Source organism: Myotis yumanensis, unplaced genomic scaffold (genome assembly GCF_028538775.1).
Source record: "Myotis yumanensis isolate MYYU_CA2020_CCGP unplaced genomic scaffold, mMyoYum1.0.hap1 SCAF_3, whole genome shotgun sequence".
Lineage (NCBI taxonomy): Eukaryota > Metazoa > Chordata > Mammalia > Chiroptera > Vespertilionidae > Myotis > Myotis yumanensis.
The window spans coordinates 37,551,358-37,568,111 of record NW_027223754.1 but is presented as its reverse complement, the minus strand read 5'-3'; the positions used below and the strand labels follow the sequence as shown (position 1 = coordinate 37,568,111).

General features: G+C 40.1%; 1 protein-coding gene across 4 annotated transcripts in view; it reads left to right on the top strand.

Moving 5' to 3' along the window:
- The window catches only part of TPP2 (tripeptidyl peptidase 2), an 86,630-nt gene that overhangs the window by 39,709 nt on the left and 30,167 nt on the right, over window positions 1-16,754 (top strand). For all 4 annotated transcript variants that reach the window (XM_070408630.1, XM_070408632.1, XM_070408634.1 and 1 more), the window contains 7 exons: window positions 3,251-3,350; window positions 7,097-7,245; window positions 9,919-10,034; window positions 10,573-10,741; window positions 11,684-11,841; window positions 12,135-12,211; window positions 14,461-14,567. In XM_070408630.1, coding sequence (XP_070264731.1) covers window positions 3,251-3,350; window positions 7,097-7,245; window positions 9,919-10,034; window positions 10,573-10,741; window positions 11,684-11,841; window positions 12,135-12,211; window positions 14,461-14,567 — 876 coding nt within the window. The remainder of the gene's footprint in view (window positions 1-3,250; window positions 3,351-7,096; window positions 7,246-9,918; window positions 10,035-10,572; window positions 10,742-11,683; window positions 11,842-12,134; window positions 12,212-14,460; window positions 14,568-16,754) is intronic.

Genomic DNA, 16,754 nt, shown 5'->3' with positions numbered 1-16,754 from the left:
TTGTTCCGGCCCTCCGGTCCAGTTTAAGAACCCATTGTGGCCCTTGAGTCAAAAAGTTTGCCCACCCCTGTGCTAACTTATGCAGAAAAACTCACAAAATATAAAATCCATACCCTGTTCTTTTTAAATATGTAGCATGAATAAGAAGGATGAATTGAAAGAAATGATGCTTTAAATTTATTTATTTTTATTTGGGATCAAAATAAGGCTTCTGCTTTTTGACATTTGTGATTGGATACATGACTATAAAAACTATTGGATCACAAATACTTTTTCTGGAGTATATATCAATAATTGCATAGATACATGCATATTATAGGTGTTACTAGTATGTAGATTCTAAAGATGTATATATAATATTTGGGTATCAAAGCTTCATAATTGCTCCTTTTAAAAAGATTTTTGTCTTAAAATAAGTGATCTTATAAATATAAGATAAATATAAATATAAGACATACTTTTATTTATAGCTTCTACAGTTTAAGGTATATTTTACTTTATGTAATTTAAAACCTCTTGTTTAAGTATTTTGTTAAATCATTTGTTAAGACAACAGAGCCTACCAGTGATACATACATTGTGTATTTCAATTATATAGATACTAGAGGCCCGGTGCCTGAAATTCATGCACTGGGCGGGGGAGATCCTTCAGCCCAGCTTGCACACTATCCCAGTACAGGACCCCTCGGGGGATGTGGATTGGGCCTAAACCGGCAGTCGGACATCCCTCTCGCCATCCAGGATCCTTCGCTCCTTACTGCCAGCCTGCTTGCTCCTTACCACTCTGTTCACTATTCCTTAGCAGCAGGCTCCTTACCACTTGGCTTGCTGCTCCTCAGCACTGCCGCGGAGGCAGGAGAGGCTCCCACCACCAGCCATGAGCCCGGCTTCTGGCTGAGTGGTGCTCCCCCTGTGGGAGCACCCTGGCTACCAGGGGGCAGCTCCTGCATTGAGTGTCTGTCTCCTGGTGGTCAGTGCACATCATAGTGACCGGTTGTTCTGGTCATTGTGCCATAATAGTCACTTAAGCTTTTATTATATAAAATAGAGGCTCGGTGCATGATATTCGTGCGCGGGTACGGTCCTAGGCCTGGCCTGTGATCAGGGCTATTTTCCCTGGCTGACTGCAGCCAGCCCCACCACCACACCCTCCCACCCCCCCCAAGTTCCCCGTTCGCCATTGGGCAATCAGAGCCTGCCGGCCTGGGAAAGAAACCAAGAGGTGATCAGTGCACCTCATAGTGATCGGTCAAGCAGTCATTCTGGTTGTTCTGCTGTTAGGGTCAATTTGCATATTACCCTTTTATTATATTGGATAGGATAGAGGCCCGGTGCAGCTAGCCTGCCCTGATTGGGGTCCCAGATTGGGGTGGGGGTCACCACTGAGGGGCAGGGCCGGCTGGGGCGAAGGGCGGCGGTTGTTTTGGTCTCTGGTCGTTCTAGTCATTCCACTGTTTTCATCGCTGGATTTTTATTATATAAGAGGATTATAAGCATCTAATCCAATAAAAGAGAAACGTACAAATTGACCTCACCTCCACTATGCCCCAAGCCACGCCCACCAGCCAATCAGAGCGACTATATGCAAATTAACCCAACCAAGATGGCGGCTGGCAGCCACAGAACTGGAGCAAGTAGGAGGCTTGGTTGCCCTGGCGATGGAGGAAGCCAAGCTTCCCGCCTGCCGGCTGTGGCCTCCACTCAAGGCAACAAAGTTTCAATTATAGAAGATAAAATAAATCCCAGTTACATGCTTCCAGCCAGCCTCCACTGAGAGCTTGGGTGCCTGGGGGCTGTGGCCAGCCTGCAGCCATCAGCCCCTCACCCAGGCTGGCCAGGCACCCCAGTGGGACCCCCACCCTGATCCAGGACACCCTTCATGGCAAACCAGCTGGCCCCCACCCGTGCACCAGGCCTCTATCCTATATAATAAAAGGGTAATATGCAAACTGACCCTAACAGTAGAAAGACGGGGAATGACTGGTCACTATGACACACTGACCACCAGGAGGCAGACGCTCAATGCAGGAGCTGCCCTCTGATGGCCAGTGCACTCCCACAGGGGGAGCTCTGCTCAGTCACAAGCCAGGCTGATGGCTGCCAGTACAGCGGTGGTGGTGGGAGCCTCTCCCGCCTCCTCAGCAGCGCTAAGGATGTCTGACTGCAGCTTAGACCTGCTCCCCGCTGTCAAGTGGACATACCCCGAGGGCTCCCGGACTGCCAGAGGGATGTCTGACTGCCAGCTTAGGCCCGATCCCTGGGGAGTGGGCCTAAGCCAGCAGGTGGACATCCCCCGAAGGGTCCCAGACTATGAGAGGGCACAGGCCAGGCTGAGGGACCCCTCCGAGTGCACCAATTTTTGTGCACCGGGTCTCTAGTGTGAAAATGAAACCAAAAATAGATCTGAAAGAGGTACCTAAAGATCAAGTTTATTGCTCTGCTCTAATACTCAGTGTTTTTTTGTTTTCTTATCCCCATATTCACTGAAAATTTTAAATTTTACAAAATAATTGCATTTTTATGTGGTAGCATTGTTAACCTAAATCCTCTTAACTCACATATATTTATCTAGTCTTCTACTCTGAATGTGTATATGTTATAAAGAGGAATTACTAGTAGATGCTGGTATACCTGGATTCTAAATCTTTTCTCTGCCAGTCATTAATGTGTATTTTGTATATTTTTTTCAATTTCTGTATGTCATGTTTCCTAATTTCTGAAATGAAAGAACCAAGTTTGATCTCTATATTGTGTTTCAGAGTCTAACGAGGCTTCATTTTCATATGTATCTACAAGACTGACGTGTTCTGTCTTTGTTGTTTTGCTCATTATTATAGCTATTTTGAGCAGTGGGATACTGCCAATATTATCCGTGGCGTTTTCAATAGAATGGTCATTCATTTAAAAATGCCAGTCAACTAACTCCTTTATTCCTCTAATGTTATATTTTATAGTTTAAAACACATTTCTTTTTCTTTTACATCTAAATACACTTTCAGGTACATTATTTGTAATCCACATAATAATCTTAATGGATATTTTTATACTCAAAAACAAGTCACATAGTATAATGTTTGGTACATAGTAAATTTTCCTTGGTTAAGTTTTTTTATCTTTTCATTTTATGACAGAGCTGTGGCGTAGGGACATCAAACAGTTTACCCAAGATCATGTAGCCGAGTGAATAGTGGATTAGAGTTAACATGCATATTTTGTGTCCTTTTGTTAATTATGAAATCTAATCCCACAGGTGTTGGTGCTTATGTTTCACCTGATATGATGGTTGCTGAATATTCTCTCAGAGAGAAATTACCTGCCAATCAATATACGTGGTCTTCTAGAGGGCCCAGGTAGGTGGAGGGTAGGACAGGTAGACTATTATAAATATTTGGCTAAATTTTACATGGTAGGTGAGGCAGAGTTTTGGTAATTTTACTGATTCTTTCTAATAGTTTTTACTTTTTCAGCATTTTCATTTTGATTGAGAATTTATCTCAAGGAAACTGATAATTAAAGAAGTAAAATGCAGCCATTTCATTGTTAGATGTATTCTGAGTGTAAATTCTTAGGCCTGTGCCCCCAAATCCTTCATTTATGAGGATCTGAACGCAAAGTAAGGGCTAGATTATCTTTAGAAAGTAGTGAAGGCCTTTTTTTGCAGTACTTTTGATATTTAACTTAGGTGAAATAAAGGACCAAGCTTTTGTTTGGTCACAATTATAGGCTTGCAGTCCCAGTGTTTATGTGTCTGAAGTTATAATGTATTGAGCAATTTGGGGTTCAATCCATAGTAGGCAAGTTCTGTTTGATAAATGAATTTCATCTATTTTGGTTTCTTGAAGCCCCTCTGTGAAGTATATTTCTCTGATTCCAGGAACTGATTATCTTTTTCAAGAGGTATAGTAAGCCCACATTTATATAATCCCTCATTATGACATCAGGTACAAGTACCTTCTGGAAAATAAAGCCTATTTTAATTCATCTTTTTAGCTCTTTGGAATTATTTTTTTAAAAAGAGAAATCAACTTTGAATTTAATTCAGCAAATACCTTACTGCCTTCAGTAATAAATGAATAGGTTGTCATCTTAGTTCACAATTTCGTTTTAGGACGTTATATAGGTGGGAGTATCACTTCCTTTTGAGTGGAACCCTTCAAAGAGGTGATGGTATTAGAGTGGGCCTTAAAAGATGGATAGGACCCTCACTGGTTTGGCTCAGTGGATAGTGTGTCAGCCTTCGGACTGAGGGGTCCTGGGTTCGATCTGGTCAAGGGCATATGCTGGAGTTTCGGGCTTGATCCCCATTGTGGGGTATGCAGGAGGCAGTCGATCAATGATTCTTTCTCATCATTGATGTTTCTATCTCTCTCTCCCTCTCTCTTCCTCTCTGAAATTAATAAAATAAAAATTTTTTTTAAAAAACGACGGATAGGATTTTGAGATAGAAGTAGGGAATTTTATATGGCAAGAATAGCATGAACCCAAAGATAAGCAGGTTTTAGTGCAAAGATTTGGGGGAAATAAGTAGTAATTGGGTTTGTTGAATGTATAAAACATATCAAAGGGACTATTGGAAGATAAGATTAGAAAAATTGGTTGGGATCAGACCAAATATGATAATGCTAAATTTAATCCTCTGAGTTACAGGTATCTTCCTAACTATCTCTAGGTAATTTCTTTTTTTAAAAATAAAATTTATTTTAGTAATTTTTTATAACTGTCATTAAAAGCAATCAGGCTGTGGTTCTGCATGTGGTTGAAGAAGCTTTGCCTATATTTTCACCTATGTCATAGACTGCCCTCATTAGCCCAACTAACTGGCCTAAAACTACACATCATTGAGTACGAGTGGCTAGAAATAGGATAAGAGTCAAAGTCAGCAAATGTTTATATCTTTTATGTTTAGTTAATAAATGCATTAATTATTAAACTTGTTCTTTTCTAAAATTGATTTTTAAATATTGTTTTATCTTATAGTCAGGATAAACAGCAAGCATTAGAGAATGTTTAAACTAGCTTTTGTCAGTCTTATTTTTATATAGAACTTTTAAATAATTATTTTAAGAAAATGAGTTTATGAATTGTGGGGGAAGCTCTGATTAAGCAGATAGTGGTTCATAAACCAGTTTTCCTAAGAATTGAGAGAATTGGTTTCATGTTTACTGTACTATAAACTTGAATATTATTGAAAAGACTTGGTTTTTAATTACTGGACAGGGTGTGAATATAAAACATTGACTAATGATCACTGAATAAATATATTCTGTAGGCCTGTTTTAAAAATCCTCTTTATCAGGAAAGACTGCCAGACAAAGAAGTTACTTGTATTCTTGATGTTTGCAAGTATGGCATATATCTTAAAGGCAGATTACCAAACAGTAGCTACAGAAACATGTTTTGAATTTTATTAAATGTTGTATTTTAGAAGAAAAGAAAAGTTTTTTATTTTAAGGAAATTTTATTTATTTATTTTAAAAAAATATATTTTATTGATTTTTTACAGAGAGGAAGGGAGAGAGATAGAGAGTTAGAAACATCGATGAGAGAGAAACATCGATCAGCTGCCTCCCCGACATCTCCCACTGGGGATGTGCCTGCAACCAAGGTACATGCCCCTGACCGGAATCGAACCTGGGAACTTTCAGTCCGCAGGCCAACGCTCTATCCACTGAGCCAAACCGGTTTCGGCATATTTTAAGGAAATTTTAATATAATGTTTGCATAAGGTTTTTATAAGAAATATGTAAGGTTTATATTATAAATTTTTTTAATACAATTTTTATTCACATTTTATAGAACCCATTTTTAGAACACAGATTAAATGTTTTCCTATTAGCCACTTTCACAGATTAGTGGAAAATTAATACAGGAAGTAAGTCTGTTAGAATTGATCACTCTTTCAAGTTATTTTCTTTAATAATAAGATACCAAATACTCATTGTGAACAGTGGTAGACAATATAGATGATGCCAAGAAGTAAGCAAAAATTACCTTAAATTTCATCTGTTGTATATTTGGGTAACAACCTTTTAGTCATTCTGTGCATAAATGGAAGATTACACTATTCAGGCACTTTTGTCACTTGATAATACTACAGGTCAACAGATATTTACTTCACAATATTTGTTTTAAGATAATTATTAAAAGGGATGCCACTAACCCATTTCGTGAGGAAGATATGATTTGCATGCTTTCAGATCTCTGTGTAAAAATATGAAACCAAATTGCACTAGTATCCCTCCCAAGAATAAAAATAATTTAGTCAGTTGGGGAAGAATGGTACAAAGGAGAGGACAGCACCATCTGTGGGGAATTTATGGCCACTCTTCCAGGTGGAAAGAAGTGTAGTGTGCCTTTATTCTTCCTTTACTTGGGGCAGAGGGCAGAGCTTGTGTTTGGGGACAATGAGATAATGAACTCTCCGGACTTTAATTCATTAATTTAGAGCCAAAGCCCTAAACCAGACAGCACTGTTGATTTTGTCCAATATGTCAGCCGCTAATCCCATGAAGTTAGTCTGAATTAAGATGTGCTGTAAGTACTAACTTTACATATACTTTCCAGTACAAAAAAATATAAATTAACTCACATTTTTCTATCAGTTACATATTGAAATTATATTTTGGATATGTTGAATTAGAAAGTACATCATTAAAATTAACTTCAAATTCTTGTCACGTTTTGTAAATGAAGCTTTTAGAAAATTTATAATGACACGTGTCCCACATATTTCTATTGGACAGTGCTGTATTAATTCAGACAAAGGCAAAGCTTATACTCATGGCCGAGAGAAGTATATTCATCAAGGAGTCTGAGCAATGGCAAAATTTATTTTAAAGAATTTATTTAATTTTTTTTTCATAAACATACCCGATAACCTTTTACACCTAAGTCTGTTACACACAGAACACACACACACAGATTTTGATCATTTACAAAGGAAAAAACTGCTCAATGGTGAAACAGTTGTGCTGGGTATTTTTTCCATTGATTCCAATGATTTCAAGTAGTCCACGGGATTATACTGTAAATTATTTGAACACCCATCTTTATCCAGTTATTATCATTGTAAGCAAACTAATGGCCTTTTATTCAGTGCTGATGGGGCCCTTGGAGTGAGTATCAGTGCACCAGGAGGAGCCATTGCTTCTGTTCCTAACTGGACATTGAGAGGAACTCAACTAATGAATGGGACATCCATGTCTTCTCCCAATGCATGTGGAGGTATCGCCCTGATACTTTCAGGTAAGGACATTTCTTACTGCTCTACGTGGTACTATTTCCAGTAAAGCGATGGTGAATTTTTAGCTATTGCACATATATTTTAAACAGTTTAATTTCTTTCCTTCCCCCTCCCTCCCTCCCTCCCTCCCTCCCTCCCTTTCTTCCTTCCTTCCTTCCTTCCTTCCTTCCTTCCTTCCTTCCTTCCTTCCTTCCTTCCTTCCTTCCTTTTTTTGTTAATTCTCACCCAGGGATATTTTTCCCCTTGATTTTTAGAGAGTGGAAGGAGGGGAGGGAGGGAGAGAGAGATCAACGTGAGAAAGACACATCATTTGGGTGTCTCTTGCATGCAGGATAGAACTTGCAACCCAGGTACCTGTCCTTGACTGGGAATCCAACCCAAGACCCTTCAGTGTGCGGTCCTATGCTCTAACAACTGGTTCACAATGGCCAGGGCTAATTACTTTTCTTAATGAGATAGACATGGCATATAAAATGGATTTTAAATGTATTATTTTATAATTTACCTTAGTCCTGCTACTGAAATGTATTGTTTATTTATAAGATTAGGTAAGTAGGTATTAAGTATCTGGACAATTTTATGTTTATAGCATAATATTTAGGTAATAGACATAAAAAACTAGAGGCCTGATGCACGAAATTCCTGCAAGTGGCTTAGCCCTCATTCCCCTCAGGCTGCCTCTCCAGGTGCCTCTCCGCCCCGCCCCCCACCCACTGGTCTTTCCGGAAGGAAATTTCGCTGTCCAGTCTAATTAGCATATTAGCTCTTTATTATAGAGGATTATTGAATAAGTTTATCTTACCTTATTACAGACAGTTGTTTTCATTTTCTGAAATTCTTATGGTGAAAAAATGTGATAGAATTGATAATGTTCTGGGACTCAAAGTAAAGTTTAAGGTGAGAATAATTTATATGATGATAATGATTTGACTGTGTATTCATTATCCATTCAACAAATAGATTTATTTATTGGCTATTAATGACTATCAAGCATTCTTTTAGCTCAGGGGCTAAATTAGTGAACAAAACATCAAAAATGTCTGTCCATGTGGAGTTTATATTATGGTTGGAGGAGACAACCTATGAAAAAAAATACTAAATAGTTATCACCCAGGTTGGTGTGGCTCGGTTGGTAGGAGCCTCGTCCGTACACCAAGAGGTGGCATGTTTGATCCCCAATTAGGGCACATACCCAGGTTGCAAGTTCAGGAAGACATGCAGGAGGCAACCAGTCAATGTTTCTTTCCACCCCCCTCTCCACTGCCCCGCTTCCTCTCTCTCTCGAATCTATTTTTTAAAAAATATTTTTTTAAAAAGTAATAGTCTGTATTCGTTATTGGAAGGTAATGAATATTTCTGTGGAGCAAAGTGAAGTGGAAAGAGACATAGGAATTTCTAGTATGCTGTGCAGGAGGCTTATATCATGAAATAGGGTGGCATTGACATTGACTAGCACTCAAAGTTAGGGTACCCAGACTGTTGTGACAGTTTTACTTCAGAAGTGTCCCTCTGATATAATTTCCAGGACTCCCCTTATTACTAGTCCTGTTCAACCTCTCCAAATATATATATTTTTAATTCTTTATTAAGGTATTACAAATGTATCCTCATCCCCCCCATTAAATCCCCATCCTCCCCGCCACCCCCCACTCATGCTCTCATCCCCCTGTTGTCCATGTCCATTGGTTTGGCTTATATGCATGCATACTCCAGATATTTCAAGTTTGGGCATGCCTCCTGCCTTTGGTCATACTGCTCTCTGCCTAGAATTCCTTTCTCCCATTTTTTGGACTTGCAAACTCCTGTGCATGTATTTGTCCCTCTGATAGAGCTTCACCTTATTTGCTCTTACAGCGGCATGATGTTTCCATGTTTGTTTTGCTCATTTCTTACAATATCATAAGAATTTACACGTTTGTTGAGCTCTGGAGAGGGCAGCAATACTATATTACTTATCTTTGATCCTTAACAGCAGGCATTAATGCAGGGTTTACAGATTGGTGGCCTCCATATCCTTCCTGTAGAACAGTCATTCCCAGCCTGGGTGCTCCCTAGCATTACCCTGGAAGCTTTTAATTCATATTTGTGCCTGGGATCTAGTCTCAAAGATGCTACTTTAATTGGTCTGTGGTGAGGCTTAGCATCTTTTCTTCTTCTTTAAGTTCTCCTGGTGTTTTTATTACATGCAGTCAGGTTGAAAACTACTGCCAGCAACTATACAGTGGTAGCAAAAGTAGGTTTACAGTTGTTCATATGGAAGATAATAGAATGATTAGTAAATACTAATATAAGAATAAACTGTTTTGTATACTCACAACTGTAAGCCTACTTTTGCTCAACCCTGTATTGTTTGACCAGCAGTGTTTTAAAGCAAATGTTATTGGAATGCCTTTAGGTATATGCTTCTTACATTTACATTATCTCTGCATAGCCTGTTTTCATGCCCTTTCATAATGGGAACACAGTCATTTTTCTTACATAAGTTTTTGTGTGATGCCAGCAGTTTTGGTTAGATTGTTTAGTGGGTTTTTTGGTTTTGTTTTTTTAAGATTTAAAAGTGAGTGTTGAAGCACAAGACATGAAAACCAGGGAATGCACATGCTATCTGTACTGGTGAAGGGGGAAAGGTTTCAAAGTAGTGAGGTCTCTAACACTTTTTTCTTTTTAAATTTTAGGCCTAAAAGCTAATAATGTTAACTATACAGTTCATTCAGTTAGAAGAGCTCTAGAAAACACTGCAGTGAAGGCTGACAATATAGAAGTATTTGCCCAAGGACATGGTATTATTCAGGTATTGTTGTTTGTATGGAAACTGTGTTGTAAGTCATTGAGAAAATATTTTAGCTTTGTTAGATAATATTTCCTGTTATAATGATGAATAAGTATATCTAATTCTAGATTATATCATCATAGTGGTCTCTGAACTGTAAGCAAAGAGGATATGAAAACAAATTTTTTAGTTAAGACAAAATTTGTTGCAGTAAGATAGAGAAATATAATACATGTAGAACATATAGAGGGTAGAAATTCAAAGCAAACAGGTAAAGGGCAAAAACTGGTAAATTATACTGGCATATGGGAGAGTTCTTCACTTTGGTCAGTTGGGAATAATAATGTGAATGAAGAAAGTAGGGTAGGTGAGTCCAGTAGTTAGACTGTAATTTGTCTATGAAAGTATCCTTGTCCTCTTAATTTTAGAGAGCTGAATATATATAGAAATTAACTTTTTGCTTGTACTTTACCACAAGTGAAATCAAATTGGTAACTTGCAACAAAATATTTTCTTGACCTAACCATTTATATCTTACTCTCTGTGTTCTTGTAATTAGGTTGATAAAGCCTATGACTACCTCGTTCAGAATACATCATTTGCTAATAAATTAGGTTTCACTGTTACCGTTGGAAATAACCGTGGCATCTACCTCAGAGATCCTGTTCAGGTGATGGCACCTTCAGATCATGGTGTTGGCATTGAACCTGTATTTCCAGAAAAAACTGGTAAGTACTAAATGGATGGTAAGCTAAAGTGCTCACATTTATTATTTAAGTGAATAGTATCATAATAGAGAAATGCTGTTTGGGCTAATGTTCTAAAGAGAAAACATAAATTGACAATATTGTCATTATTCTTTTATTATTATTATTATTATTATTATTATTATTATTTTGTTAAATCCTCACCCAAGGATATGTTTTCATTGATTTTGAGAGAGAGAGAAAGAGAAATACATCAGGGTGAGAGAGAAACATCAAACAGTTGCCTCCTGTACATGCCAGATTAGCGATCAAACCTGTAACCTAACAATGTGCCCTGATCAGGGATCAAACCTGTAACCTTTTGGTGTATGGGACGACCAATGCTCCAACCAGTTGAGCCACACAGCCAGGGGCAGTGTATTATTTTAAATATTATAGATTTTAGAGAAAAAATGATGGCACTTAGGGATTCCAATACTATGGCAATTCAGTTAGCATTCTGACTATCCAGGAAAATATGCAAAATGGGTCTTCAGTGACCTACATTTTTATTAAATTGTGGATAAATGATCAAATACCTTTTCTTTTCCACTTTTACTACTTGGGTATAAGGCAGAGTAGGAAGTATAAGCAGCCAAGAGTGCCTCTGCTCAATGAGGTAAACAAAAGAGTCCTCACTGTATATTTGACAGTCTTCATGTTGATCAAATATCATTTCCACATGCAGTAATGGAAAATATCCACCCAAACTCCTTATATTAATTTAAGGCTCTAGCAGTGTGGAGTGAAAGTGTGAATGGATTATAAGTGAACTAAAGCTTGAGGAAGATTCTGTGATTTTTATTTAAGCTGTGTTTTGCCTAGTGCCTTTTACAAATTTGCTAAATTTTTTTGAGAAGATTGAACTTTTTTAAATGAAAGAGAAAGTACTAATCTTTAATTTTTGTTTTTCTTTAATGCCAGAAAACTCTGAAAAAATATCCCTTCAGCTTCATTTAGCTTTAACTTCAAACTCATCTTGGGTTCAGTGTCCTAGCCATTTGGAACTCATGAATCAATGTAGACATATAAACATACGTGTGGATCCCCGGGGCTTAAGAGAAGGATTACATTATACAGAGGTATTGGGGTAGCTTCATTTATTTTAAACTTTCTTTACCTTTAAAATGTTTAAAAGTACTTTATGTGGCAGTCCTTTTCCCCATTAGTGTGAATTAGACAAGGGTTGTCCTGCATGTATTTATTTAGGCTATTTGCCATTAATCATGTGACCTGAAGCAGAAAATTAATCAACTTGTGCTTAAGACCTTTAAATTTTCATATTAGATTAATTTATTCTATGAATAGATTACACTTTTTCCTTTTTTCTTTGTTTAATTTATGGATACCGAAACATTAACATGCTGTTTTTTAGGTATGTGGCTATGATATAGCATCCCCTAATGCAGGTCCTCTGTTCAGAGTTCCAGTCACCGCAGTTATAGCATCAAAGTAAGTAACACATTACCTGTACAGTAACAACTGACCCTTGAACAACACAGGTTTTAACTGTGTGCGTTCACTTACTTGTGAATTTTTTCAATAAATGCCTATACTTACACTGTTTTTGATTCGTAGTTGGGAGTCCACAGGTGTGGAAGGCTGACTCTGCTCTAATCTACACCATTTTATACAGGGGCTTAAGCATCTTCAGATTTTGGTACCCCATGGGTTGTCCTGGAACCAATCCCCTGTGGCTACTGAGGGAGAACTAAGTTTTGGGGGAATCAAAAGTTGTACATGGATTTTTGGCTGCTTACAGGGTCAACACCCTTATCCCCATGTTGTTCAAGGGTCAACAAATTTTTTTTAATGGTTACTTATGACAACAATGTGAACTTCTAAAGGGTTAATTGGCAAGAACTAGATAACCAGGCTTTAGTTCTTCTCCTTGCTCCAAGTTCAAGTGGCACATAGTCAACCATGTTATTCCTTGTTCACTGTGAGAATAAGTGATGACATCTGTTCTGTGCCCCTGCATTGAAACTGCCTTCCACCAGGATGCCTGATTCAGAGGACCTCTTAGTCTTCATCTTGCCCAATCCCTCTGAAATATTAATATATGACTTCATTCTCTTCTGGTCCCACTCCATTTTAATCCCCTTGTCTCTGGGATTACTGTTTTCTCCTGGTTCTTCCACTTCTCCAGTCACCTGCTGTTTCCAGACTCTTCGCTTTCCATCTTGTCTTCCACCTGAAGCCAAGGAATTCAAGGCTGATCATATTGCTTCCCATTTAAATATATCAGTGGCATGTTCAAGGACCAAGTTGTGCTCCTTAAAATAGCAAACAAGGATCCTTTATAAATCAGTGTTTCCTGTCATTTTTACATACATCATATTCCATGAGGTCACAGATGCTGACACTCCGGGCAACCTCAGGACTGGGTTGATTTCTGTGCTTCGGTTTCCTGTCTCTCAACCACCAAGCATGTTCCTGGTCATCCCCAGGGGAAGGGAGGCCCTTCTTGCTGCTTCCTAATGCTTTTTACATGCCTGTAACACAGACTTCAGCGAATGTATTGTCGTTTTTTATTTAATTTACCCACTTACCCACCCATTTGACTGTGAGCCCACTGAAGAAAACACAGGAACTGTATCTTACATGTTCAATATGGAGCCCATTTTACAGTATTTATACAAAACAAATTGTTGAGTAGAATAAGGACAGGATTGAGATTATGTGAGTATTGGAAACAATAGAAAGTTCTAAGTTAACAGTTTTTATATAGAATTAGTTACCTGGTAAATATTAAATGTGCAATAGTCTCAGCCTATACGAAACATAGGATGGAATTGAGGAGGTAAAAAGTGACATACACATGAACAATTCCAGGACAGCTAAGTTCTCAACCTTGTTTTCTAGAAGTCCAGCAGGAGCCTAGACAAAGTAATGTATAAGATTCAGGCATCAGCTGAGACATTACCTCCTTCAGGAAGCTTTCCCTGGTTCCTTTGCATTGGACCAAATCTCTTCTAACACTTCCTGTCTACCAAGAACGTGTTGCATTAAATGTCTCAGGTGGTTTTTCTGTCCCCTCTTGATTGTTTGTGGCAAAGGACTCCTAATAACAATGCCTTATATATAGTAGGCTCTCATTAAATTTTTGTCACACTGACTAGAATTTGTCCTTAGTGTGTACTTTAGGTTTTCATAGTGGGTAATATACATTAGACCTTTATGTTTCATTGACTTCTTACAAAAATGCTATGAAAGTATATTTTTTCTTTACTGTGTCATTATGCTTTGCAAACATTTTGAAACTACAAAAGGGGGTTTATTTAATAGTAGTCTTAGAGCTACAATCAGTACCAATGACATAAAAAATTACCTTTGGTTGTAATATTTAGAGCTCTCTATAGCCCAGATTCTGATAATTGGAAAAATTCTGTGAATGAAGCACAATTTCTTTAATGAAAAAAGTGAACTTGCTTATTGTGTGTGTATGTGTATCTTATAGATTATAAAGCAGACAGGTAAAAAGTAGAAAAACCATTTATACTGGGCTAGCCAGAGTTTATTATCTCTGCTAATATGTTGCAAAAGTGAGATTGTATTATGCACACTGTTTTGTAACCAGCCTTTAAGTATTAATTTCTAATGAACTATTAAAATCTAGAGTAGTAGTGGGCTTATAATTAATATAAAGCCTTTTTTTATGAGAGTATCACATTTAATCAATAATTTATATTAATTTTCAGAGTAAATGAATCCTCACACTATGATCTAGCCTTTACAGATGTACATTTTAAACCTGGTCAAATTCGAAGGCATTTTATTGAGGTTCCTGAGGGTGCAACATGGGCTGGTAAGTAAAACTAAAGTCTATATTGAGCACTTATCTTTCTGTACATTCTATCTCTTTTATGATTATCTACACTAATAAAAGAGAAACATGGTAATTGGCGTACGACCGCTACCCTTCCCATTGGCTAATCAGGGAGATATACAAAGTAACTGTCAGCCAAGATGGCGGCCGGCAGCCAGGCAGTTGATGCGAACAGGGAGGCTTGCTTCCTTCAGTGACTGCAGACTCCAACCCCGCCGGCCTCTGAGCTTCAGTTGGAAACATAGTAACATTTATAGAAGATAAACAAAAGCCCAGAAACCTCCTGTCAGTCAGCCGGGATCTCAGAGCTGGAGTCGCAACATTGTTTCAAATACAGAAAACAAAGGCCAGAAACCTGCTTTCAGCCGAGCCTCAGAGAGAAAGCCGGCTCTCAGCTCCAGTGACAGCCATAGAAGGTAAATAAATGCCAGAATAAAAAGAAAAGAGAAAAAGGAGAGGTTTGGAGCTCCAGTCGCCCGCCAGTCTGAAAATGGCCCTCAGCCCCTCACCCAGACTGGCCAGGCACCCCAGTGGGGACCCCCACCCTGAAGCAACAAGATGGCGGCTAATTTGCATACTGAAGGCAGGCGGCAGCAGGCAAGGCTGTCTGCGGTCTGGGACCCGGATCTGTGACCCTGCCGGGCGGGATCAGCGGAGCCTCGAGGCTTCCTGGCACCAGGATCAGCATGACAGGGGGCAGCGCCCAAACCTCCTGATTGCTCTGCAGCTCTGTGTGTGACAGGGGGCAGCACCCCAACCCCCCCCCCCCCCCCCACGGGCCCTGCTCTATGTGAGACGGGGTAGAGCCATACCTCCCCATCGGCCCTGCCCTGAGTGTGACAGTGGCGGCGCCCCAACCTCCTGATCGGCCCTGCTCTGTGTGTGACAGGGTGTGGCGCCCCAACTCCCCCCCCCCCCCCCCCCCCCCCCCACGGACCCTGCTCTGTGTGTGACAGGGGGTGGTGCCCCAACTCCCCTATTGGCCCTGCTCTGTGCGTGACAGGGGGGAGCTCCCCAAACCCCTGATGGGCCCTGCTCTGTGCGTGACAGGGGGCAGCACCCCAACCCCCTGATGGGCCCTGCTCTGTGCGTGACAGGGGGGAGCTTCCCAAACCCCTGATTGACCCTGCTCTGTGTGTGACAGGGTACGGAGCCCCAACCCCCCTGATGGTCCCTGCTCTGTGTGTGACGGGGGGCAGCGCCCCAACCCCCTGATCGGCCCTGCTCTTTGCGTGGCAGGGTGTGGTGCCACAACCTCCCCATCGACTCTGCCTTGAGTGTGACGGGGCAGTGCCCCAACCCCCCAATTGGCCCTACCCTGAGCTTGACTGAGGGTGGCATCACAACCTCCCGATCCGCCCTGCTCTGTGCATGACAGTGGGCCGCGCCCCAACTCCCCAATCAGCCCTGCTCTGAGCCCGACCAGGCGCTGCACCTAGGGATTGGGCCTGCCCTCTGCCACCCGGGAGCAGGCCTAAGCCAGCAGGTCGTTATCTCCCGAGAGGTCCCAGACTGCGAGAGGGCACAGGCCGGGCTGAGGGACCCCCCCGCCCCCCCCCCCCCGAGTGCACAAATTTTTGTGCACCGGGCCTCTAGTGACTATATAACAGGGGTTCTCAAACTACGTCCCGCAGGGCACATGCAAATACAAATATTGTATTTGTTCCCATTTTGTTTTTTTACTTCAAAATAAGATATGTGCAGTGTGCATAGGAATTTGTTCATAGTTTTTTTTAAACTATAGTCCGGCCCTCCAACGGTCTGAGGGACACTGAACTGGCCCCCTGTTTAAAAAGTTTGAGGACCCCTGCTATATAAAGTTCATGTATTTGTAATGCATATTTTCCTCATAACAATATACACTGAGTGGCCAGATTATTATGACCACCTGACGTTTGTAGGCAAATTAGCTATAATTTCCCACTGAAGTTACTAGAGGGCCAGGTCATTATATATGTCTGAATAGCACAACATACCTAAGTATCGTTGCTGATCAAGTTCATCCTATCATGTTGATGGCGTATCCCAATGGAGATGGCTTCTTCCAACAAGACAATGCGCCATGCCACAGTGCTCGTATTGTGCAGGAGTGGTTTCAAGAACATGAGGGAGACTTTACCTTGCTTAGGTGGCCCCCACAATCAGCAGAGTATCCAATTGAGCATT